The following is a 25,667-nucleotide window of genomic DNA, read 5'->3' on the forward strand; positions in this document are numbered from 1 at the left end:
AAGCTGCTATGAACATAGTTGAGCATATGTCCTTGTGGTACAATTGAACATCCTTTGGATATATACCCAAAAGTGGTATTACTGGGTCTTGAGAAAGGTTGTTTCCTAATTTTCTGAGAAATCTCTACACTGATATCCAAAGGGGCTATACCAGCTTGCATTCCCACCAGCAATGCAGAAGTGTTCCCTTTACCTCACAACCTCTCCAGCATAAGTTGTCATTAATGTGTTTGATCTTGGCCATTCTTACAGGTGTAAGATGGAATCTCAGAGTTGTTTTGATTTGCATTTCTCTGATGACTAAGGATGTTGAGCATTTCCTTAAGTGTCTTTCAGCCATTTTAGATTCTTCTGTTGAGAGTTCTCTGTTTAGGTCTGTACTCCATTATTTATTGGATTATTTGTTCTTCAATTTCTTAAGTTCTTTGTATATTTTGGAGATCAGACCTCTGTCTGATGTGGGGTTAGTGAAGATCTTTTCCCATTCTGTAGGCTGTCATTATCTCTTTTTGAACATGTCCTTTGCTTTACAGACGCTCTTTAGTTTCAGGAGGTCCCATTTATTAATTGTTTCTCTCAGGGTCTGTGCTACTGGGATTATATTTAGGAAGTGATCTCCTGTGCCAATGCGTTCAAGTGTACTTCCCACTTTTTCTTCTATAAGGTTCAGTGTGGCTGGCTTTATGTTGAGGTCTTTGATCCATTTGGACTTGAGTTTTGTTCATGGTGATAGATATGAATCTATTTTCATTCTTCTACATGTTGATATCGTTATGCTAGCACCATTTGTTATGTATGCTTTTTTCCATTTGTTTTTTTTGCTTCTTTGTCAAAAATTAGGTGTTCATAGGTGTGTGGATTGATATCCGGGTTTTCTATTTGGTTCTATTGGCCCTCCTGTCTGTTTTTAAGCCAATACCAGGCTGTTTTCAGTACTGTAGCTCTGTAGTAGAGTTTGAAGTCAGGGATTTTGATGCCTCCAGAAGTTCTTTTATTGTATAGGATTGTTTTGGCTCTCCTGGGTTTTTTGTTTTTCCATATGAAGTTGAGTAACATTCTTTCGAGGTCTGTGAAGAATTTTGCTGGGCACTGCATTGAATCTGTAGATTGCTTTTGGTTAGATTGCCATTTTTACTATGTTAATACTACCTACCCAAGAGCATGGGAGGTCTTTCCACTTTCTGGTGTCTTCTTCAATTTCTTTCTTCAAAGATTTAAAGTTCTTGTCATACACGTCTTCCACTTGTTTGGTTAAAGTTATTCCAAGATATTTTATGTCATTTGTGGCTATTGTGAAGGGTGTTGTTTCTCTGATTTCTTTCTCAGCCCATTTATCATCTGTGTATAAGAGAGCTACTTATTTTTTGAGTTAATCTTGTATCCTGCTACATTACTGAAGGTGTTTATGAGTTGTAGAAGTTCTTTGGTAGAATTTTTGGGGTCACTTATATAAACTATTATATCATCAGCAAATAGTGAGAGTTTGACTTCTTTTCTGATTTATATCCTCATGATCTCCTTTTGGTGTGTTATTGCTCTAGCTAGGACCTCAAGAACTATATTGAATAGATATGGAGAGAGTGGACAACCTTGTCTTGTTCCTGATTTCAGTGGGATCGCTGGGAGTTTCTCTCCATTTAGTTTGATGTTGGCTGTTGGCTTGCTGTATATTGCCTTTATTATGTTTAGGTATGTTCCTTGTATCTCCGCTCTCTCCAAGACCTTTATCACGAAGGGATGTTGTGTTTTGCCAAAGGCTTTTTCAGAATCTAATGAGATGATCCCGTAGTTTTCTACACTTCTATAGGCACATTCAATACAGGGTTGAGGGTGACCTGGAAGATGTAAGGACTCTACCATGCAAATTTCAGGGTATTACAAGATAGTCACTGCCTTCTGGTCACAGCAACAATTATTCTTATGTTTATTAACCTTCCTGGTACCGAGAATGTGAGTCACTATTGCAATACTGCAGCCTGAGCTAGGGTCCAGTGATTACACTGCAGTCTCTGCCTTGGACGCTTGGTCTCTTGTTCCTTCCCTGAAAATATGCATTCCATAAAGAGCCAACTGTCAACCGCTGGGACTACCATGGTGAGAATCAGCCTTTGTGTGAGAAAATGAACCTACCTGTATACAAATGAAGCATTCTTCACTCCTTTCTTAAGAGATAATTAAGTTGTATGCACCCATAGGCACATCAATATTTATGTGGCCTACTTGTAATATCTGAAAAGTAAGGGAGGTCAGAGAAGAAGAAAAGCCATTGCTGTATTTTTGCCTATGATTTCTTCTAAGCAGACAGACAGGTAGAGGTCATGGCCAAGCCTAGCTGAGCCTATCTAGCTTGCTTTCATTGCTTCTGACCTACATGATTTCTTCCGTTCTGGAGTGTGAATGTCCTTAGGATACCAGTTTTCATCTCAGCAGGAAGCCAGTGTGTTCTCTGCAGCACGATGCATGTCTGAGCCTCATTTAGAGAAACAACCATTCATCTTCTTGAAGTGAGAGTTTAGTCCATGAGATGCTTACTCCTGTCTTGAGAAGGTTAGTCTATTTCCTTGGCATTTTGTACTTTCTTGGCCAGGTGAGGGCCACCACACTGGACGCCAGCATACACTATCTTATCTTCTCAGCAGCTGCAGCTCTGCAGACAAAGGTGCTTCTGGTAAATCTTCAGCACTAGGGCAAGATCCCTGGCAGGATCAGGACCTCTCAAGTGTGCTTAACAGCAATGAGCAGCCTTGGCAGAAAAACGATTTCTCCTTCCACATGATGGATAACAGAGAAATGAGCAAGGAGACACAGAGAGAGGCAATTTAACAAGCACCCGTGCTGGCGAAATGAGTGATGTTTGCGTGGTGTGCAGAGAGAAGACAACGTGGCGATGTGGTCTGTCTCAGCCATTTTTGTTGTAGCCTAATATCTCAGGGTGACAGGCTGATCAATTGAAAATAATAGGGCAGAGTTCCAAAAACTGGGAGAGGCTAGCTTCTCTTCCACTCTAATGGAGAAGAATTAGGGTCTTGGTTCACTCTCCTGGGGGAAAGCTGGTCTCAGCTGCTCCATAGCTGTGTACAGTCTACAGACAGAGGATGGATGGAAGGCTATACGTGGTGAGTCAACAAAAAAGCTGAAGTTTCAAAAGTCTGAGATTGAAAGTCACAAATTTTGTTTGTGTGTTATATACATGCGTACATGTTGATGTTGGCATGCGTACATCCATGCAGAGGCCAGAGGTGGACCTCAGTTATCTTCCTCAATGACTGTCCACCTTCCCTTTTGAGCATGGTCTCTCACTGAAGCCAGAGCTCATCTATTTGTCAGTCTGGCTAGGCAGTGAGCTCTAAGAATCCACTTGAGCTTCAGCAATCTACCTGTCCCTACCAAATCCCAGGACCTGGATTATGGGCATGCCCCCACCATGCTCAGCTTTTATAGGAGTGCTGGAGATCCAAGATCAGACCCTTAGCTTGGGCAGCAAGCACTTTACTGAGTCATATCCAAAGCCCTGAGTTCTGCTTTTAATGCCTGTTTAACCTAATGCTAATTTTTTGCCATCCCTACCAACCTAGGCCATAGGATCTTCACAGCCCTCTAAATACCACAGCACACATAGTCTTGGTCTGCATCCCTTCTCTGTTAGGATGTTCTGTCTCTCCTCCTGTATGTCCTTCTTCACCAGTCTTCTCCACAGACCTTGAGTGGTATATCCTTTCAACTCCCAAATACCCTGTCTTTGATGATTGCTTCATTCCATGAACTACAACAGCTGGCCGAGCAGAGGAGACCAACAGCCTCCACAGTGTTACTTCCAGTGCCATGATGAGCATTTTATAGTGCTTTCTCTATCTAGGAGCTGACCTGGGTGCTAGAGATATAAACATGCTAGACTAGGTGACTCTTCCAGAGTGCTAGTGAAGCCCACAGCCAGGCAAGTTGGACTCATAAGTGGGTTAAAATATTTATAATGTTAAATTCAAAGGGAGCGGTTTTCTATACACAGCCATGGTACATGGAAATAATACCCAGAAAGTTTATAAGATACTGTCTTTTCATATAGTAGAAACTGCCTTGGAACTTTCTAAGTAGCCTAGGGTGACCCTGAACTCCCATTTCTCCTGCTTCTGTCCCCCCAAACTTTGAAACCACAGATGTATGCTACCAACATTCAGCTGGCATCAGAACCCCTTATAGGATGTAACTAAAATGCCCAAAGTCCATTCATTATCTGCTCGGCTTGGCCGAGCTCTGGCCATCATCAAGAAAAAAGGAATCCTTGCCCACTGTCTTCAAATCTGATACAGTCACGAAATCAACCTGAGTGTACTTTCTGGGGAAAGCTAGTGGTACCAAGGGAAAACCATCAATATGAGTATCTCAAGTTCTTATTAAAGTAGAAGTCAAGAAATACAGTACATCCTCCTTTAAGACTAACTTGAAATACTACATTGTGTACCATAACTCTAAGTGCCTAGATACACCACTGTTCAGACACACCAAGATACACATGTCATATTTGCACCTCGGGACTCTTTGAAACTCCACATGGCATTGCTAATTATGTTAATATATCCTAGTATGTTTTTAGCTGTGGCTCAGGGCAGATGCAGCTAAGCGCCTATTGACTGCCTACTCCTTGTAGTTTTCTCTAGCAGCACTGTGACTTTTCTTTGGGATTTTCCTCCTTCCATCGGGCCACTTGGTTAGCTTGCCAAGCAAGATGATCCCATTTTCTTTGCCAATGGCTGGTTTAGAAAGGATACCAGAGAACTTGCTTCTGTGTGCTCTCATTGCTGTGGGAGGACACGGCAAGAAATGGAGCCTACTATAAGCAAGAAGCAGAGGCTCACCAGGAATTTTCCTGGCCTTTGCAGTCTACAGAATTACAGGCATTGTTACTGGTCCTTGTTTACTCTGCTGTGTCTTGTTAAAGCAGCTGGAACACTAAGGCATTCTTATTTAGTTTAGCTGCTTACTCAGAAACTCTAAAGATTGATTTACTTTTAGTGTGTGTGTGTGTGTGTGTATGCTGGTCATGGGTCTGTGTGTGGGGGGATGCCACAAAGGTCAAAGAGGCATCAGATCTCTGGAGCTTGAGTCAGAAGCTTTTGTGAGATGCCAATCATTGTGTGTTGAAAACCAAATTTTAGTCCTTTGCAAGAGCAAGTGCTCTTGACTGCTGCACATTCTTTCTCCAGCTACTTACCCAATAATTCTAAGAAACATTAATTAATAATCATCCTCAACAGCTGTTGATACCCTTCTCTATGGCAAGATATCAAAGAAAATATGATACCCACAGACCCACGGTGAGTACAGTCCCAGGAAAGACCCTTCCAGGCCACCGAGATCAGCTTCAACTGTTAGCAAGAAAGGTCTAGTCTTTCCTTTACTTTTTTAAGCTTCCCAGTTGAGCTGGGAGAGTCAGGACCTCTCAGGAGGATTGTAGCTAGGCTGAATAAGGACACAGGGTCCTTATAACTAACTCTGTTTACCCAGGACCACAACTAATTGTATGTGTGTGGTTTTATTAGGGAACTGATTTCACAGCTGTTATTAGATTCTCAAAAGGGTCTATTCCCCATTCCTCCCCTAAAGCAAGAAACTATTGCAGAAGATGCAATATGCAGAAGATGCAGAAGATGGCCAATATACCTGGAGGACAAACTTAAAGGGAGGACTGGGTTATTTTTGCCCCACAGTTCATCACAGTTGGGTAGAGGGGAGGGGGGACAGAAATGGGGAAGAGCAAGACATACCCCTCCAGTGAACTGTATCCCCCAGTTAAGTCCTACCTCCTAGAGCCTCCAGGAGTTCCTAAAACAGCACCACCCACTGGCAGCCTAGGGGTCTGTAGGGAACACTTTCCAGTTAAATTATGACAATGTTTGACATGCTTAGAAAATGAAGACACATGTAATTGTAATATCTTTGCCTTAGCACTCACGTATTTCCATAAATGAGAACCCTACGGGGTGTATTGCAGTGGGCCAGACTCCCCCATTGCAATCAATGGTCTAGACCCCCGGGAGTTATCACCCAAATCCTTGCACAAAGCTGCCCAGTTGAATGTTGTTGTGGAAAGATCATTTGCTTCCTAGGTAACGAGGCAAAGCGAGCACAAGGGGAGGGGTGTTTGCAGGAAGCTAGGCAAAAGGATGCCAGACTGCCGGAAGCTTCTCTCATCACAGTGTCCTCTAATCCTCAGCAGGGGAGGCCTGTTGAGTAGAGAATGCCCCTTCTTTGGGGAATGATCAGGAGAGGAACTTCATTTCCTAGCAATTATAGAAACTAGTCCGGCTAAACCTGCTATAAAAGCCTATCACATAATAAATATTTGCAAATACAAGTGCAATTAAAAACGACTTTAGAGTAGACATAAGCAAAACAAAACCTAATGATAAGGAACAGAACAGGTGATCCTAAAATGCCTTCAAGGAGGGCATGGGCTAGAAGACATTTCCTGGATCAAGGAGATAAGACTTCTAACAGGAAATGAGGCATTCAAACCATGTGTTTTGATTTCCATTCATTTTTTTCCTAATTGTGATTTCTTTTGGAGTCGTGTTAGTATTTTCGCAGTGTTTTTTCACCCACCTGCTCCAAAGCCACGATGGCACACGAGACGATTCTTTGTTATAAGTTAATAGGGAAATGGAAATGAAAATAGATTCCACCTACTAGGGATGCATATTTTACATTTTAGTTAATTAATTAACTAATTGTTGTTGTTGCTGTTGCTGAGACAGGGTCTCTCTATATAGCCACAAGTGTCTTGAAACTCACTATGAAGATTACACTGGCTTCAGACTCACAGAGGTTCGGCTGCCTTTGCCTTTCAAGTGCTGAGATTAAAGGTGGCACCACCAAGCCTGGATATGCTCTTTTGGTTTTTAAAAAGCGGTAAGCACTGGTGCTCAACATGGCTGCTGTATCTCTACAGTGGTCTGTTGCTGCATATACTGCTAGTGGCTTCTCAAAATTTAGACAAAGAATTATCATATGATATAAATATCAATTCCATTTATAGACTCATACATTCCCCCAAATTGGAATCTTTATTTTCATGGTCATAGCAGCATGCTGCACAAAAGCCTAAGAGTGGCAGAGATGCTCAGTTGTCCACAGAGGGGTGGTACAGACTGTTGGGTATCAGCCCTGAAAGGAAGAACATTCTGATGTGTGCTTCAACATGGATGAACTCTGAGGACATCATAAATGAAATAAACTGATTGAAAGAGGAGCAACGCCACATGATCCCACTTCTACAGGGCCCCAAGAGCAGTCAGGTTCACAAAGACAGAGTAGGGCAGACGTTACCAGGGGCTGAGCAGGGGGGTGGGGGGGCACAGGGAGCAGCTGTTTGTTAGGGCAGAGTCTCAATCTGGAATGATGAAAACATTCTGGAAATAGACAGTGGCGGTACTGCTGAGATGAACCGAATACTCCGGAATGATAGAAATCTGTGTTATACATATTTTGCCATGGTCAAATAAGAGGAGAGGGGAGCCATGGCCGCAAGCAATACTTACAAGATATAAGCGATCACCCCAATGGACCAGCAGTCAACAGCTTTGCTGTACGGTTTCTGGGCAAGAACTTCAGGAGCTGTGGACAGATAAAGAGGATTCACAAATCTGATGATTTGAATGCCTGAGACCAGAGACATTTACTTAGACTTCTCATTTGCTGATTTTTTTTCTTTTTGACTATTCAGGTTTTGAGCTACCCGTGAGTCCAAAAACTGAGCAGGGGGCTAAGAAACCTGGACTATCAGTGGTAGGTCATATGCTCAGCCTGCACAAAGTCCCAAGTTCAAGGTTGACCCCAAGCTCCAAAGATAATTAAATAGATCATAATAAATGACTCATTTGTCATTTTCTTCTAACTAAAATACAAAGAGGTATGTGTGCATAGAAATAATCATGCCACTGGTCAGTAAATAATCTCTTCTGAGAACCAGAGTCAACACTGTTGTGAGAAGGTAATATTGCATTGGGGTGTGGAGTATGAGCTGTTCCCCCAAACTGACTAAGGACAACATCTTTGGCTCCTGTGGGGTTCCGTGAGGTGCCATGGGGACAAGGACCTTCCTGTGCCTTCGTGGAGCATACAGCACAGCCGAGAGAGCAGGCACGGCTCGGAGCTGCTCGTTTTCCCCGACTTTGAGGTGATTCATCTGCTGGAACTCCTACTGCTCCTCTACAGAGCAGGGACTGCCACTCAATCTCACCTCGTCCCTGAACCACAAGTGCATCAAGAGTCATTGCTTCCAGGGGTTGGGGCTCATTTTGTACCAGCCCTGACACCCATGCTCCTGGCCTTGTGGCCACAGCTCAGGGACAGGTATCCACCTGGTGTCTGTGACCCACAGCGTCTGGTGCAGCTGGCACTCAATGAGGGTAAAGACAGCTGAGATGATCAACCTCACTGACAAAGGAAATCTCCTTTTCACCTTCAACACAACCATGCCTGAGGCATCGTTAGCACATACGTTCCAGAACAATGACAAAGGTAGAAAAAGTGAAAAGAGAATCATTGATAAAAGTCCTTGCTCTGCCTAGAATTGTGTGTTCTCTGGGATTCAAATGGCTTACCTACTCCAACATCCTTGGGGAAACACTATTATCATGACATTCATTATCCCCAAATTGTAGGGCAAGATACAAGGGCAGTGAGGGGTTGAGCCAACTGGTCAAAGCAATCCAGCCAGAAAGTGGCCTCCTACCCACTGCGGCTCGAAGGGACCTAACCTCACTAAGTGCTGCTGTCAGCTGGGGCTCGGGCCAGCAGCTGCAATGCACCCTGCTCTCCTCTTCTCAACGAGAGCTGCACCTGAGCTTGGAGCACAAGGGCAGGAAGCTGAGCAGACATGGAAGATGAGGCCAGTCTGACCATCATTCTGGAACTTTCTGTTAGACCATGCTGTTTGATTAAAGTGAGAACTTCTCCAGTCTGTACAAAAAGTCCCGAAAATCCACCATGGGACTCTGTCCTTTCAATCTCTTGGAGATTAATATCTCCCTGAGAAAGAATAGGAAGGTGCAGGCTGGAAAGATAGCTCGGTTGGCAAAGAGCTTGTCTTCCAGAGTATGATGCCCAGCACCCACAAAAAAAGTATAGAGGCACACTGTGATCCCAGGGCTTGGGAGGTAGAGGAATAATATCTGGGGTGTGTTGGCTGCCAGCCTAGCCTACTTGGTGAGTTCTAGGCCAGTGAGAGACACTGCTTCAAATAACTCAGGGTGGACAGTGGCTGGGTAATGACAGACAAGGCTGTTGTCTGGCCTCCACACAGAGATACACAATGTGCGTATGCATGCACCCCCCCCCATGCATCTGCATCTACACACATACAAAATGTGCACATAACACACATATATATCCATACATTAAAAAGAATAGGAAGCTGTATAATCTTTTGTTGAGTATCTGCTCATAAGAGAGAAATACAGCTTATGGATTGGTCCAAATCTCATTTTACGTTTCAGTCCTGAATTCCATCAAATCTTTTATCAGATTTTTTTTTTTAACAGAAAAGAAGACATGCATTTGCATGGCTGTCTTGTCTTTGCTATGTTTGCCATCAATGCAGTAGCAAAAAGGGTTACAGACTGGTAAACCACCTTGAGAAACAGCCTTTGGAGAGTTGGAAGCCAGGTGCATAAATGGGTCCTTTCAGACTCGCTGCTAAGAGGATGCCTCTCAGAGCCCTCTGTTATGGGAAGTGACAAGGGGAGCCTCTTAGCCACAGTAAATGTCCCTTTGATTTAGGAGACTGGCACTCTGGTCTGAGTGGATACACTGGCACAGATGGCGCTCAGTGACTGTGTCTGATGAAGAGTTTGTCACTGGCAGAGGAGGCACTCAGGACACCTGACGACCATTCTCGCTACACACAGGGTGACCCAGATGTTAGGGGCAGAGACAAGCTGCTGGCAGAGGCCCTGGACCACTTCAAGGATCCCAGGGCTCATTAGCAAGATGGCCAAGCCATCCAGCCTGGTCCTACCAACCTGCCAACCCAGGTGTCAAACGGCACAGAGACACAGGGAATTCGTGCCAGACTGATGGCACGGTCTCACTGTCATTGCGGCAAGTGCCCACATGGCGACAGACACAGATGGCGAAGACACAGAGAAGGAAGCTGTCAGTATCATGACTGCTGCTTACATAGTAGACAAGCAAAGACTGTCCATGCCCTGAGGTAAGATGTTCAAAGCGAACAGAGACCACTGCCCTGCAGTCGTACCTCTCCAAGGATGAACTCATTTTGTCTCTGTCCGCTTTTCTTCCATCTATTAACTGTGGGAGGGAGAAATCTTTAAAAGAACAAAACCCATTTTCAAACTCTCAGTTTCAGAAACAAGAGTGAGCTGGTACTAGGCACATGTTTCCCCTTGGGTAGGGAAAGCCACTAACGTTCTGGGCAACTGGGAAAGGAAGGCACTGTATGGAATACAAAGCAAGCAGCTGCTTGCATGACTTGAAATGTTGAGGTTTTGTGTGTGCATGAGGACACATTCTGAAGCCAGAGGACAGCCTTGGCTCACCTTTCTCAAGAACCATACTTTTTTTTTTTTTTTTTTTTTTTTTGGAGACAAGGCTTCCCATGGCCTGGAACTTAGCAAGCAGGCTAGGTGAGCAGGCCAGTGAACCCCAAGGAACCACCAGGGATTCCAGTTTCTCCAGGGCTGGTCTTACAATCTCATCATATTCAGTTATAACAAACCATAGGTTCTGGGGATTAAACTCAGGTCCTGATGCTCATGAGGCAGACACTTTACCACCGGAGCCATCTCTCCAAGCCTGTGGATTTCTCTTTCTGCTCTAATACTGATAATCAGTGGATACTGCAGCTAATGCCCTCAGCCCGTGTCAACAGAAGGGCCACTTGGTGTGGGCAGGAACCCAGCCCCAGTTCACCTGACACTGCAGCTGAGCACTGGTTCTGCAGGACATGAGGGTTGGATGGTGCCGTGTGGTCCTCACCAAGGGCTGTTCTTTCCCTGCGCCTAGTCTGGTCTAGAGTGAGTGGTGCATGCTGTCCCCTGCATTGGGTGTGACGTGCAGGAGGGGCTTGCATTCCTCCAGTGGCTCACTGGCTTCACCCTTACTGTTTGTCTAGTCTTCCTTTCTCTGTAAATGTGATGTACAATCAAGCCACAGATATTCTCTATTTATTAAAACAAAATGTTTATGTGGGGGAAAATGTGTGAAACTCTCAGTTTCATTTCTAGTAATTAATATGGACACACACACGCACGCACACGCACGCACGCACACAATCTCTTTAGTAGGTTGCTATGGAGATCAAAGCCTAGGACATCCCAAAGCCAGTGGAAAGATTTTCTCAAGTTCTACTCTTCTCTTCTGCTGAGTCCACCTGATGGTTTGGGACCATCTCTTTCCATTTTCTGCATTCCTTTCAGCTGCATAGTAGCAGAGAGAGAACACCCGGGGAGTTGAATGCACATTCTGGTCTTTTCCGAGACCAGCTTTCACGGTGAGAACCAGCCAAATGCCTTATTATTGCCCTATTGATTTCATGGCACTTGGCAAAACTCTGCTGTAATTCTTTAAAAAAAAAAAAAAAAAAAAGAAAATCACAGCTTCCAGTTGACAACCCTGGAGGTGATGAATGAGTTTCTAGGCCAATGTGGTACAGGACAGAGTCTGGGGACTGAGGAAACAGCACCCTGTGAGCCAGGCTGCCAGGGTTCCACGTGTCTGGAGATGCCAGGGGACTTTCCTATAGGTACAAGCTATTTTCTTCTAATAGCATGCAGCAGAGTTTACATGTGGTGGGAAATTCATGCAATGATGTCCCAATAACCCCAACACTCTTAAAAGAGGGAGGCCTCCAATCTCACTCATATAAGTGGACCTGGGGGCAAGGGACTAGGGCTTGTGGCACTAGGCAGAATGGGAAAGGGCCTGTCTTCCTGGCACAGCCTTGGTAGACAGATAGCCCAGTGGAGACAGCTGTAGAGAGACCCACCCACTTGAAGGTTTGGAAAATGTATACACTGTAGGTCCAGTCTTCTGACTATCCACTAGACTTGGTCAAAGTCAGCCTTTTTAGACACAGAGAGAGCAGGCTGGGGCTGTGGGCAGAACTCTGAGTGATACACAGTTGGGTCCTTCGAGCCTCTCACCAAAATCCTCCCATACCAATCCCATAGTTCACCATGCCTTATACTATCCCCCCCCCCCCTCAACCCTCCCTGCTTTGAGAACCACACTGTGACATCCAGACTCATGCTGCTGGAAACAGGGATATAGAGGAGGCCTTGTGTGTTCCAGGCCGAGCACAGTCTAGTTCAACTGAGGCCCAACCTGGTCACCACGCAGGCCATTGTTCTTTTGGGATGATGCTCTCAGACTCCACACAAGTCGGTTCTAAAGAGATCTACCACTTAAAGGATGCTTAGTGGGTAACACAACAGTAGAGGGTAGAGGGGAAATAAAGGAAAGGGAGGGGAGAGAGAAGGAGGAAGAGGAAGAGAGAGAAAAGAAAGGGAGGGAGAGAAGGGAGGAAGTAGAGGAGGAAAAGTAAGGAAAAAAACCAATGGGTTTTAGAATGCTATTAATTGTTCATTAGGAAATATGTATATTGAGTAAAAGCAAGATCAATCGTTCCATCATCATTTGATTTCTGGCAGAGAACTGGCTCCGATTCTCTACACATGGGGATGTCTGTCACCCGGACCGTTCTTCTTTTAAAAGCCCTTTCTCAAAGACATTTCAAAATCACTAGGTTTAAATCTATCCGGAGAAAGATGCCATTTATTAGCTGATAACTCAGAACTTCCTCCCTCATAGGACTTAGGGTGCTGCGAGCTCGGCTTTCCTCATCTTCTTCACGGAAACTTACTAGTTCAGAACAGTAAACTGAAGCTCATCTTTATGCGGGCCATGTAGGCACAGCGAAGCATCAGAACATCCCACAAACGATCAGAGTTCTCCGCAGATGGAGTGCTCTGGGCACCCACATTTCCCCCAGGCTTTTCAGAAAGCAGTAGGACTAGAATTTAACACGGAGGGATTTATTACTGTAAGACACAATCAGCCCACATACGGAAAATTCCACTCTGTGGGCAATGACATCTATAAACCAAGTTATTTTATATTGATGTAGGGAAAGCGTTCCTGGTCAGGGTGGGGCCCAAGAGATGTGGGGAAGATAAAAAACAAAATAAATTTAGAGGACTTTCGTCTTGTTTTTAAAATAATTTAATTGCTGTTCTTTTTTTCTTCAGGAAAAAAAGATTTGAGTGAAAACTGAGAGATCAGGTCTCCCGTGCAGGTGGGGACATAGGAACCAGTCTGACAACAGGAATTTTCCCCTTCCTGAGGACTCCAGAATGTACCCAAAAGGAGTTCCTGCTAGGAGGGTACACCAAGACACCATCACCCTGTCACCAAGTCCAAGTTCACGCTGGAGGTGATTTGTTCCCCTTTGTAGATGTTTGTTCCATCCTTCCTCTCAGCACATCACAGATGATCACCTCAGCGGAGGACACAGCCCTAGATGCCGGAATAAAAGTCAATGGTCCAGAAGCAAGGGGATAGGAATGGCATCATCCATTTTATGTACCCATTTAATCAGCGGTGACTAGAACGTTGGTCTTTACTGGCTCCTGGCTTTATGGGGTGAGGAAGTAACTCTGGCTACAGCTCCAAGGAACATAGCGTTCCTCTTCTCCTGGGCACTGAGCTCAGACCAAAGCCACAGAAGTAACTGGACATCGGCCACGGGAGCTGCCTTCTCAAGGAAGAGTGTGAGAAAATAGATGTGGCCATGAGGCACAGAGGAAGAAGTGCTTTTGGTTAGCTCAAGTGGAATTTGATTGAAAGTCTGAAATTAGTGTATACACTCGAAGCAAAACCCATGGTGCCCATGACTATAATCCCAGCACTTGGGAAGTTCAAGGTCATCCTTGATTCTAAGTAACCAACCCAACACTAGCCTGAATTACATGAAACCCTGCCTCAAACAAACAAAAGGCAACTCTACTTTTTCAGTACCTGGGCTATAGGCAGGTAGACTATAGGCGGGCTTCTCTCTCATTATGTTTTAGAGATATCATTATCTGTCCACGCTTTGGTGTTCTGTTTTTTGGGGTGTCTGCCACTTAGGTCTGGAGTGATATTTTAGTGAAAAGAATGTGTGGTCAGTGGAATGGCTGAATGTGACCTCTCTGGAGAAGGAATTCCAGGAAGCATGCAAGTCCAAAGTTAAACTGTTGGATAACAAGTGGTAGTCCTGTCCTTCAGGAAGACACAAGGAGAAATGCATCTCTGTTAGATGAGTGGAAAGAGTCAAATATTTTCAAAGAGTGAGTGACACTGTGCGTGACAGGGGTGGCAGAAGACGTTGTGGAATCTTAGTTTGAGATGTGTTACATTCGTTTAGGCTGTGGAATATCTGTTTAATGAGGCAAAGATGTGCTGCGTTCTTTTCTTTCGCATTTGTTTAACTCTGTGAAGCTGTGTTACTTTGCTTGTTTAATACACTCAATTGGTAATAAAGACCTGAATGGCCAATAGCTAGGCAGGAGAGAGAAATAGGTGGGGCTGGCATGCAGAGAGAATAAATAGGAGGAGAAATCTGGGCTTGAGAGAAGAGGGAGGAGCAAGAAAAGAAGAAGAGGATGCCAGGGGCCAGCCAGCCAGCCAGCCACAGAGTAAGAAGAAAAGAAAGATAGATAGAATAAAAAGAGGTAAAAAGCCCAGAGGCAAAATGTAGTTAAAGAGAAATGGGATAATTTAAGTTAGAAAATCTGACTGGAAACAAGCCAAGCTAAGGCTGAACATTTATAAGTAAGAGTAAGTCCCCGTGTATTTATTTGGGAGTTGGGTGGCAGACCCCCAAGAGTTAAGAAAAAAACTACAAGAAGATTTTTTTTTGATTATTTAAATTAGTTTAAGACAGGGTCTTGTATAGCTCAGGGTGGCCTCAGTCTCAGTATGTAGCCAAGGATGGCCTTGAATTTCTGATCCTCCTGCCTTTCCCTCCCAAGTGCTGGGTTGACTGGCATGCACCACCACAGGTCTAGTCTATGCTGTACTCTTGGATCAAACCTGGGGCTTTGTCCATGCTGGGCAAACCCTCTACCAGCTGAGCTACACACCCAGTAACAATTTCTTTTAAATGGTGGGAAAGATGAAAAGTTCAGAGATGAAAAACTAAAAGTGCTGGAGATCAAGGGGAGGGAATACGACCCAGCTTTTGTGGTATCTGAATTTCAGACATACATTTTAAGAGCTTATTGGCCTTGGGGGAGAATTTCATTACAACGGAAAGGGATGCCCAATGTTCCTAGGTCTGTTTGGGGAGAATTTATAGCAGCAATAATTAAAAACAAACAACCCAATACATGATGAAGGAATGTCCTGTGAAGACCTGACTATGTACTGCTTTCTTTAGGGTGTTAGAATCTGTGTACAGCTGAGCCTGAGCTGTAGGACTTGCTTGTATGGCTGGTACTTGGGAGGCTGAGACGAGCTAATGATGAAGTTGAAGGCATCCTTGTCTCCATAACAAGATCTGGTCCCAAAAGAAACACACACACACACACACACAATCCAAATGCCAAACCAGACCAACAACCACCTAAAACACAGGCCCATCCTTGGCCATGGTTTGTCTTCCATCGCCTTCTATTTCAAAGAATGCAAGGTTCTTAGGACAGCTCTGGACTCCTTTTGTTGCTATAGATTCCTTTGCTGTTTCTTATCCATGACTTAAAGCTGTACTTTACTAAAAAGTCTATGGCTAGAATATCCACCCACTCTGATGTTCCAGTAGCCCCTTGACTTGGTTTACAGCCTTGAAAAGTCCCCATGAATGCATCACCTTGGCTGGCAATTACCATTTGGACTTAAACTGGGATTACTACACAAACCTACTGAAGCCAGTACGTGGATGGTGAAGTAATGAGGCTGAGGAATAGGAAGGGAGTGGAAAATACAGAAGTAACTGGGATTTGAATGTGGAAGCAACTTGGAATTCAGTGGACTGGAGGAGAGTGAGTGTCAGATTACAGAATTTTAGTGCAATTTGGTAACAGATAATTGCAATATGAGCCTTATACATTGGTGCAAGTATTTGGCTTTACACAGACCTTGACTGGCTTATGACTGACCAAAGCAACTTACTCTTAATCTCTTCTGATGTATATCAAGAAGCTATGCTTGGTTTTATCATGTGGCTCTGGGGACTGAATAGAGGTCCTCATGTTTTAAAAGATCATGATGAGAAGAAAGAGTTAGGCCAGGACGTGGAGCCTGGCAGTAGAGTGCTGGCCTAGCCTGTCCAAGGCCCTGGCTTTGATCCCCAGCACATTCTACCAATACAGAGAGGTTTGGTGTGGCCACATGTGCAAGGCTGGGTTTACTTTGTCGACATTCTTACGATAAGCCTTTCTGTCCCTATCTACATCCACTCCTGCAAAGACTGATGAAAAACGGAACACATGACCTAGAAGTCTCCCATTGGGGGGCTCTGCCTTTTCTAACAAGGTAGGGTCTAGTTATACTGCATGGCATGAGATGTTTGCTTGGAGTTACCACTGCCAGGCTGATGTGAAAGAAAGAAAAGGAAGTCTTATTTGGATACTCTTGATGTGGGAGTGTCACATATCGATCTGTTGATTTCATTGGTTAATTAATAAAGAAACTGCTTGGCCTGATAGGTTAGGACATAGGCGGGTGAATAAACAGAACAGAATGCTGGGAGGAAGTGAGGCAGACGTCATGCCGCTGCTGTCCAGGGCAGACGTGATGAAGCTCCGACCCAGGATGGACGTAGGCTAGAATCTTCCCGGTAAGCGCACCTCGTGGTGCTACACACATTAATAGAAATGGGCCAAGTAGTGTTTATATGAATACAGTTTGTGTGCTGTTATTTTGAGGCATAAGCTAGCCAGGTGGCCGGGAGCTGGGTGGCAGGAACGCAGCCTGCAGCTCCCTACTACATCCTCTGACTACCATCAGCTTGGCATGGCATGTTAGCAGCTACATAAAACCTCATTTTAGCGCTGACCTGTGGAGACAGGATGAGAACAATGACATAATGCATCCAGTCAGCTGCCAAAGCACAACACCAAGTGAAAAACAAGAAGTAACGCTCTCTCGGGGAGAACCCGCCACGGCGAACAGAGGTGCTCTGAGGAAAGAGCAATGGAGACCCCTCAGTGATGTGGGAGTGTCATATATCAATCTGTTGATTTCATTGGTTAATTAAATCAAGAAACTGCTTGCCCTGATAGGTTAAAACATAGGTAGGAGGAGTAAACAGGAGGAAGTGAGGTAAGACTCCAGGTCAGACTCTGCTCTGCTCCCGGGGAGAGTCGACAGCTCTGCTCTGGAGCAGAGACACCATGCTTCGCTCTCCCGATAGCTCTGCTCTCTGAGGAACACGTGATGAAGCTCCGACCCAAGATGGACATAGGTTAGAATCTTCCCGGTAAGCGCACCTTGGGGTGCTTACACACATCATTAGAAATGGGCTAGTCCAGGTGTGAGAATTAGCCTGTAAGGGCTAGAGTTCATGGGCCAAGCAGTGTTTAATTGAATACAGTTTGTGTGTTGTTATTTTGGGCATAAGCTAGCCAAGCGGCCGGGGTTTTGGGGACGCAGCCCCGCTGCTCCTATTTCAACACCTCAGGCTGCTGAGGAGAACAGAAATGAAAAAGGCCCATTGAATTAATACAGTTTTTCCTGTCTGTGGGAGAGCAGAGAAATGGCAGGACTTTCTTGGCATATGGCTATCATTTACCTATATATCTTAACACAACAACCATGTCTTGGAGACATCCCAGTGGCAGAACACTTTCCTAGCACGGAGAGGACATGGGCTTTAGCCCTAGTACTGCTTACCTCCTTGATTAAAAAAAGATACATAGTCTAGCATGTTTGTGTTATGCATGGTAAAATGAGAACCCTTAGCCTCCCTTTATCCCCAACCAATGGCAGAGGTCTGGAAGAACACATTTTTAGGATCTGAAGGGATGGTTTGCTGTACATGCATAAGGACCTGAGTTCAGACCCCTAGCACCCAAGTGAAAACGAGTACTTATTCTACACTCTCCATGCCAGGGAGGAGGAGATGGATAGGTCCTTACAGATCACGGAGCAAGCAGCCTACCTGGACCCATGAGTTCCAGGTCCAATGAAAGACCATGACTCAAAAATAAAGGGAAGTGCAAATGAAGGAGACACCTGACATTGGCCTTGGATTTCACACACACACACACACACACACACACACACACACACACACACACACACCTAAATGAATACAAATACATGCCACAAACATGTATAAACTAAAATAAAAAACCAGGTATTTGCATTCAGGTCACTTGCTATGACTAATACAAACTACAGGCCAGGTTATCTTGAGGATGTTTATCCCAACACTAACACTGTGCGGACCCACATCTCTGGTTTCCAAGCTCTCCCACAGGCTTAAATCTCAAGTTCTAAAGCTTCAGCAATCCCTGAATTAAGGGCATTCTTCTAACTTGTTGGAAAAAGTGCTGTGAGACAATGCTCTTGTACACTGTAAAGATTTGTTGCTCACACTGGACTGAGCTCCCAAGGTCCAAATGAGTAGAAGGAGGGAGAACATGAGCAAGGAAGTCAGGACTGTGAGGGGTGCGCCCACCCACTAAGACAGTGGGGCTGATCTAATGGGAGCTCACCAAGGCCAGCTGGACTGGGACTGATGGAGCATGAGATCAAACCAGACTCTCTGAACGTGGCTAACAATGAGGGCTGACTGAGAAGCCAAGGACAATGACACTGGGTTTTGATTCTACTGCATGTACTGGCTTTGTGGGAACCTAGTCTGTTTGGATGTTCACCTTCCTGGACCTGGATGGAGGGGGAAGGACCTTGGACTTCCCACAGGGCAGGGAACCCTGACTGCTCTTTGGACTAGAAAGGGAGGGGGAGGGGGAGGGAGGAAAAGGGAGGGAAATGAGAAGAGGGGAGGAGGTGGAAATTTTTAATTAAAAAAAGATTTGTTGCTCATATTGGCTTAATAAAACACTGATTGAGTCAGATGATGATGGAACATGCCTTTAATTCCAGCACACAGGAAGCAGAGGCAGCGGATCTCTGTGAGTTCGAGGCCAGCCTGGCCTACAGAGCAAGTTCTAGGCTCCAAAGCTACAGAGAAACCCTGTCGTTAAAACAAACAAATATGCAAACAAACAAAAAATGTTGATTGGCCAGTAGTCAGGCAGGCATTCTAAGACAGCTGATCAACTGTTCTCAAGCTTCGTTTAAGGAAGAGCAAGACTAAATGTGTTTAAACTGCTTTAGGCAGAAGTATACCAATGCTGCCTGCCATGGCTGGGCCAGCAATGCTGAAGCTAAGTTCTGGAAGGGTACTGGGATGACGGTCCCTCGTGTGGAAGCTACACAATAATCAGCCATGAAGTAAAATGTTGCTCATGTAGTTCTGATTATAAATAAAATGATGTGCCCAGGTGTCAATGTTCTCTCCCAGTTCCAAGTCAAAAGCAATCAATCAGGAAATAGTGGCGTGCTGGGAATGAAATACTGCAGAGTGATAAATCATTGCTCAACAAGAGTCAATAACGAAACTTTTCACTTTAGAACCTCGACAGCTCAGGCAGCGTGCCCGCCGCCAGCCACCTCCCTCTCTCTACTGCAGCACCCTAGCAGGAAGTGAGCAACATGGCATCCCATTCTCGAGAGACACATAGCCACTTGATCAGTGTATCTGAAGTTCTCGTAAAGTTTATTTTTGTTTCTGAAACCAGGAGACCTGACTGTGGTCCTTAAATCTGAGCAGCCATGTTAATGTGCAAAGAAAGTGAACTTGGCAATGAATGAAAAACCAAAACTAAACAACGAAATGCACACATATACAGTCACACATACACATACCACACTCACATATGAACACCCCACAAACATCCCCACTTACATGCACACATGCATATCCACACACACAAACACAGACATACATACACCGTACTCACACACATACATCATACACACACATCCTGCATACCACCAAATATACACACAGATACACACACCACGCAGTACACTCACATGTATTTACTATACACCCAACACACACACACCCTGCATACCACCAAATATACACACAGATAGACACACACATAGATACACATACCACACAGTACACTCACATATATTTACTATAACCGTACCACGCACACATGCGTGTACACACACACACACACACACACACACACACACACACACTCAAAGCTCCAGGCTCTCCTCTACTAACTAGAAGTATATTTGTCACCCCTGTTCTTTGTCAGTTCCATGATTGAGATAGATGCCTTTTGTCACATATTCAGTGACCTCAGGGGACCCATTTGGGTATTCAATTAATTCCACAGATCAGGCATTCTAATTGGTAAACTTCTCACTTCTGAATTTGCCTCCTGTTGGTGGCATCAAGGAGAATGGAACATTTGACTTAAATGGATTCCACATCCAGGTCTGCATCAGACTGACAGACACCACGTTCCCCTGAGCATCTCACTGCCACCAGATGGCCGATCATTTCTCATTATCTCTACCAGAAAAAGTTCATTTGTAGCAGCCTGTTCTCTAAGCTAAAGGAGTCTGGTCCTTTCTCAGAGATCCTACCTTAGCCGCAAGAGGAATCTAGGGCTTGTGTGGCAACTGTAATTTTTTGCCTGAGCTCCACCTTCCTTCAGGCCTTCCAGTTTCTTCCTGGTTGTGCTAGCTACTGATGACCCCTCTCCTTACCAGGACTTTACAGTTTGCTCCTGAAATACACTCGTTATGCTATATTTGAAATACATAACCGTACATGCATCTCACATTGTATACCTTGCCATGCCGTCCTAGGGTTGGTTGGAACAAGCCATTGAAACTGCACGCACTAGGAACTCAGCACCAGATGGAGTGATGGTTATAATCACCTGCTAGTGACACTGTCTCCATGGGCCACATCTCCTTTTATAAAAGGATACGTAGAGGCAGGGAAGTTGGCTCAGCCAGGGAAATGCTTGCTGCGCATGCAGGAGGATCAGAACTCTATCTCTAGTTTGCCCACAGAAAGTCAGGTATGACAGCAAAAGCCCATCAGCCCAACTGGGGAGGCAGTAGCATGATCTCTGGGCTCGCTGGTCACTCAGTCCAGGCTAGTTGACATGCTCCAGGTCCCAACGAGAGAAACTGTCTCAAAAAACAAGGTGGATGGACCTGAGGAGTCTTCCTGAGATTGTCTTCCGGTTTCCACCTGCACGTCCACTCCTTCCACACTCACCCTCTATCAGTGCTACTGAGCTAATACAGGAATGAATTTACTCAGTTACTTGCCTATAATCTGTCTCCTTCTCTCTGAATGTGAGGACGTGAGAAAGGGTTTATGCCTGCTTTGTTTTCTTTCCCTCCTAACTTATTTTTCATTCTGTTAGAATCCCTCAAACAGAAGGCAGGCATTAAATAATTAATTCTTGAATGTACAAACAACATCCAGCATAATATTTTTAAATTTGTAAAAACAAGGTCTTGTCATTTAGCCTAGGCTGCCTCAAATTTGGAATCCTCCTGCCCCCACTTCTCAAGTGCTGGGATGACAGGCGTGTACCACCATAACTGCGTTGCTATTACTTAAATTACTTTCTGGCTTCTGAGTCTCACAACGCTGAATGTTTTGAGTCAGAATCTCTATCCTTTCCACATTTGTTTGTGAACACCGAAGACTGTTCACAGTGCACAGGAGAGAATTCAATAAATGTGACTTGACTGAATTAATGAAAAAAGAAAAAAAATTCTTGGGCCCTCTGCTTTGAATGCAATTCAGCATGCGTCTGTACAAAGATGACTTAGACATAGCCCTTGCTGGAGCAAAAGTCACAGTGCAGCCAAGAGACACAGATAGACAGGGACCCAGATTCAATGTGACTAGAGCCACAGTGTTGGGAAGGAGGAAGAAAGGAACTAGGATATTGAAGGGGAGGAGGAGGCAGGACAGCAACCAGAAGAGGGTAGCATTTCAGCTGGGTTTTGATGGATGCATAGGAGACTTGAGTGAGCAAAGGAAGATCCACTTTGCCTGATGACTGCCCCAAAACCATAGAGACCTGAGCTCTTCCTCACTCTGGGTGCTCGGTAATACAAACCAGTAACTGTATTGCTATTGTTCTCAGAGCCTCTGTAGCTGGCAACAAAGTCACACAAGACTTGATTACCTGCTTTTTAAGAAGGAGCCACTTCGTACACTGTCCCTAAATCCATCAGCTCTGGCCACAGCGACAAATTAAAACAAACTGGGCAGGCGGTAGTCACCTGCAAGCCGGGAGACTGCCATCCACACAGGGTGTCCAAGAAAGCAGTCTAGGAAGTCTTAGATCTTTCTAGTATCAGAATTGGAGTGAGGAGAGCTAAGTGCAAACGTAAGAATATTCTGTCAGCGCAGTTAGGTCTCAGCTCAAAAGCCAGAAGGCAAAAGCCGGGCCACAACCCCGGCACCTAAGCAACCTGGAGAAGATGACTTGAGACCTGGGGGGTTAGAGCCTTCCTGACCGGGAGACTGAATCTCACAGCACAAGCTAGCGGTCATTCTATTTCTCATACCTATGGTGGATAGAAGAGAATCCTCTCCTTGGAGTCCTTCATTTTTCAAAGATGCCAAGGATATATGCCTTCCATTCATTGCCCTGCGGCTTTGCCCAGTGGTGTAGGCAGCGCGCAGGAGAAACTGCACTCACACACCACGTGCCCTCACATTTCTGCTCCGGCTGCACATGAACTTGTATGTATCTCACACAGCTTGTTTTCCACAGTCCCCACATTTCACGGCCCCACCCATCCTCACTATCATACCACCAGTGACTGTTGGGTGGCCCATCTATCCCTTTGTTGAGTCTGTATGGCCTCTAAAAGTCAGTCAGAGCTTAGTCACCATCGGGGGACAAGAGTCGCGCTGGTGACAGTTCCCATGGCTTCTGTCTGCCACATCCTTTTGTTGAGGATCCCATTCTTCTAAGTCTCTTGCTCCTTTCCCTTCCCTCACCTTATGCAACATCCCCTCAGTTGGCTCTTTGATTTCTTCCTCTGAGTAACTTGGAAAATGAAACAGCAGCGACATATCAACTTTGATATGACAATGTAATTATGCAAGGGCTTGAAACACCACGGAGTGCCTCGAAGGCCACTGGGAACTCCCCACAGTGTTCTGCTGTCTCTAGACCCATGGGTTTTAGGCTGAATCTTCTCAGCCCATTGGGAAGATTCCCTAGTTGTTGTCTGAAGCAGAAGCCACTGGGAATGGTGTAGGCTGTGTAATACTAATCTCCCTCCCTTAGGGAGGTTTACACGGTGTTCCCCCTCCCCTCCTTCCCTTCCTCTACTCTTCTCTCTCTTCCTTACTTCCTCCCTCTCTCCCTCCTTCCTTCCTCTCTCTTTCCTTCCTTCCTTTTTCCCTCCCCTTCCCTCCCTCTTCTCTTCCCTTCTTCTCTCCCTCCCTCTTTTCTTCCTTCCTTTCTTCCTTCCTTCCTCTCTCCCTCTTTCCTTTCTTCCTTTCCCCCTCCCTCCTTCCTTCCTTCACTCCTTTGTCCCCTCCCTCCCTCCCTCCCTCCCTCCCTTCCTCCCTTCCTTCCTTCCTTCCTTTTTTCCTTCCTTCCTCCTTTACCTCCCTTCTTTATCCTCTGTCATCTCTTTCACTTCTTCCTCTATTTTTATTTGTTTGTGTGCTTTCTGTTTTTTGCATGATCTTTCTATACATCCCAGACTGGCCTCAAACTTGTTTTTTTCCCGCCTCTCCACCCTCCAGTGCTGGAAATCCAAGAACGTGCCACCATGCCTAGTACACACGCTGCTCTCACGAAGAAAGGCCCTTAGAGTTTGCATGAGCATTCAGCCCTGCTCTCCATTTTCCAACCTCACCCCACACCAGACACATCAGCTTGCCTTCTCTCTGCCTTTGGCTTTTTGTCAAGCTTATTTCTCGGCCGAGAATGACCCCTCTTCTCTAACTTCCAGGTGGCCGGCTGCTCTGTCATGCAGGTGAAGGCTCAAGCCTCTCAGTTCTCTCAACACAGTCCTGTATCCCCCTTAATCCCTGCCACTTTCTATTGCATGCTGCTGGCCTCATTTCCCCCGGCACGGCACAAGCAGAAACAGCCTTGTCCATTTCTTTCTGTTTTTTGTGGCCCTATTGTTTCAAGCAAGCTCCATGAAGGAGCAGGTAAGGTGTCTGAGCAATGTTCACGAGAGCGCTGGCGGCACAGTAGGCCCTGAACACGCATTTGATAAGCGATTGAATACGCTGAGGTGAACGCTGTTCGGAATCAGTGTTCCCTAAGGGCCATGTGATAGAGGTTTGGTCCCCAGCATGTGGTGCTTTGGGGAGATGGCAGGAGAATGAAGTAAGGCCTATTGGGAGGTTTCCTGGTCATGGGGGCTACACCTTTGAAGGGGTTATTAATATCCTACGCCTTCTCCGTCATGTCCCACCCTCATGGAGAATGGTTTTACCAGACGCTGTTGTCATGGTGTGCTGCTTGCGCAGAAGCTACAGGGCCGATCACTCACAGTCTGAAATCTCCAAAGCCACAAAGAGAAATTAAGCTTTTCTCTTTCTAAGCTGATTACTTCAGGTGTTTGTTACAGTAACAGCAAGCTAACACAGTTCCCATGGGTTTTCTCCAGAAACCGAAGGTGAATCCCAGTGGCCAGCTGCTCACAGCTGTCAGTAGCTTCCCTGCATTTTGTATGAGTGGCAGGAAGAGAGGTGCAGCTATGATTTTAGGAAATCCTATCATAACCCCTGGCTTTGCCTGCACAGATCACGGTGATTTGACTTGAGAGGATGACTTATGGTTTCTTCCATATTTCTCATACAAGTATTTCCTCTCTCGCTGCATGGATCTCCACAGTTTGCATGTTTTATAGTCTGCCCGCACCTTACACCTTCACCTACAGTAGGTTCGTTGCTTCACTGTAGATCATCCAAAAATAGACACTCAACATTAATCCTGGTATTAGAACCTGGGAATTCAACACATTTTGCTCTCAGACTTCAGTTGGGCCCACAACCAAATCAAACAGGATTTCCACGCAAATGCTCAAAGGTTTCAGAGAAGTCACTTCACTGCTAACTGGCTATGGTGTCTCTCAGTATTTTTATCTTTCCTTCAAGAGAAAGGCAGGCAGTTGGGATATGTGCTGGGCTCCAGTGCTTCAGGGAGAAGATGACGTTGCCAAGGAGACATCCCAGCATCATGGGTACACACGTGTGCACAGGCACATACACTGTCCTTACCGACATAGCCCGGGGTCCCACAGGCTGTGGACATCACGTCTCCTTTGCCCTCCATTTTTGACAGACCAAAGTCGCTGATCATTATTTTGGACTCCTCGTCTTGACTGTAGTACAAGAGGTTTTCAGGCTAGAGAAAAAGAAAACAAAACAAAAACGACTTAGAGACTGTAAATCTAACCTGGAGAGGAGACCTAGCGCCCCAGCTACTTGGGGGAGCATGTCTCTCCAAATAAAAACCGAACTGAAGACTGGAGTGCAGCTTAGTGGTTGGGCCTTGCTTAACCTGCAAGAGTCCCTGGACTCTATCCCCAGAACTGAAAGCAAACAACCAACTGTGTACATT

General features: G+C 45.3%; 1 protein-coding gene across 3 annotated transcripts in view; it reads right to left on the bottom strand.

Annotated features, from left to right (window-relative positions):
* Camk1d (calcium/calmodulin dependent protein kinase ID) overlaps positions 1-25,667 on the bottom strand; it is a 400,857-nt gene that overhangs the window by 37,185 nt on the left and 338,005 nt on the right. For all 3 annotated transcript variants that reach the window (XM_050150592.1, XM_050150593.1, XM_050150594.1), the window contains exons 5-6: positions 25,325-25,451; positions 7,536-7,611 (exon numbers count right to left, since the gene is read on the bottom strand). In XM_050150592.1, the coding sequence (XP_050006549.1) occupies positions 7,536-7,611; positions 25,325-25,451 (203 nt within the window). The remainder of the gene's footprint in view (positions 1-7,535; positions 7,612-25,324; positions 25,452-25,667) is intronic.

This window comes from Alexandromys fortis, unplaced genomic scaffold (genome assembly GCF_014885135.2).
Source record: "Alexandromys fortis isolate MF-2015 unplaced genomic scaffold, M_Fortis_MF-2015_v1.1 scaffold_69, whole genome shotgun sequence".
NCBI classification, from domain to species: domain Eukaryota; kingdom Metazoa; phylum Chordata; class Mammalia; order Rodentia; family Cricetidae; genus Alexandromys; species Alexandromys fortis.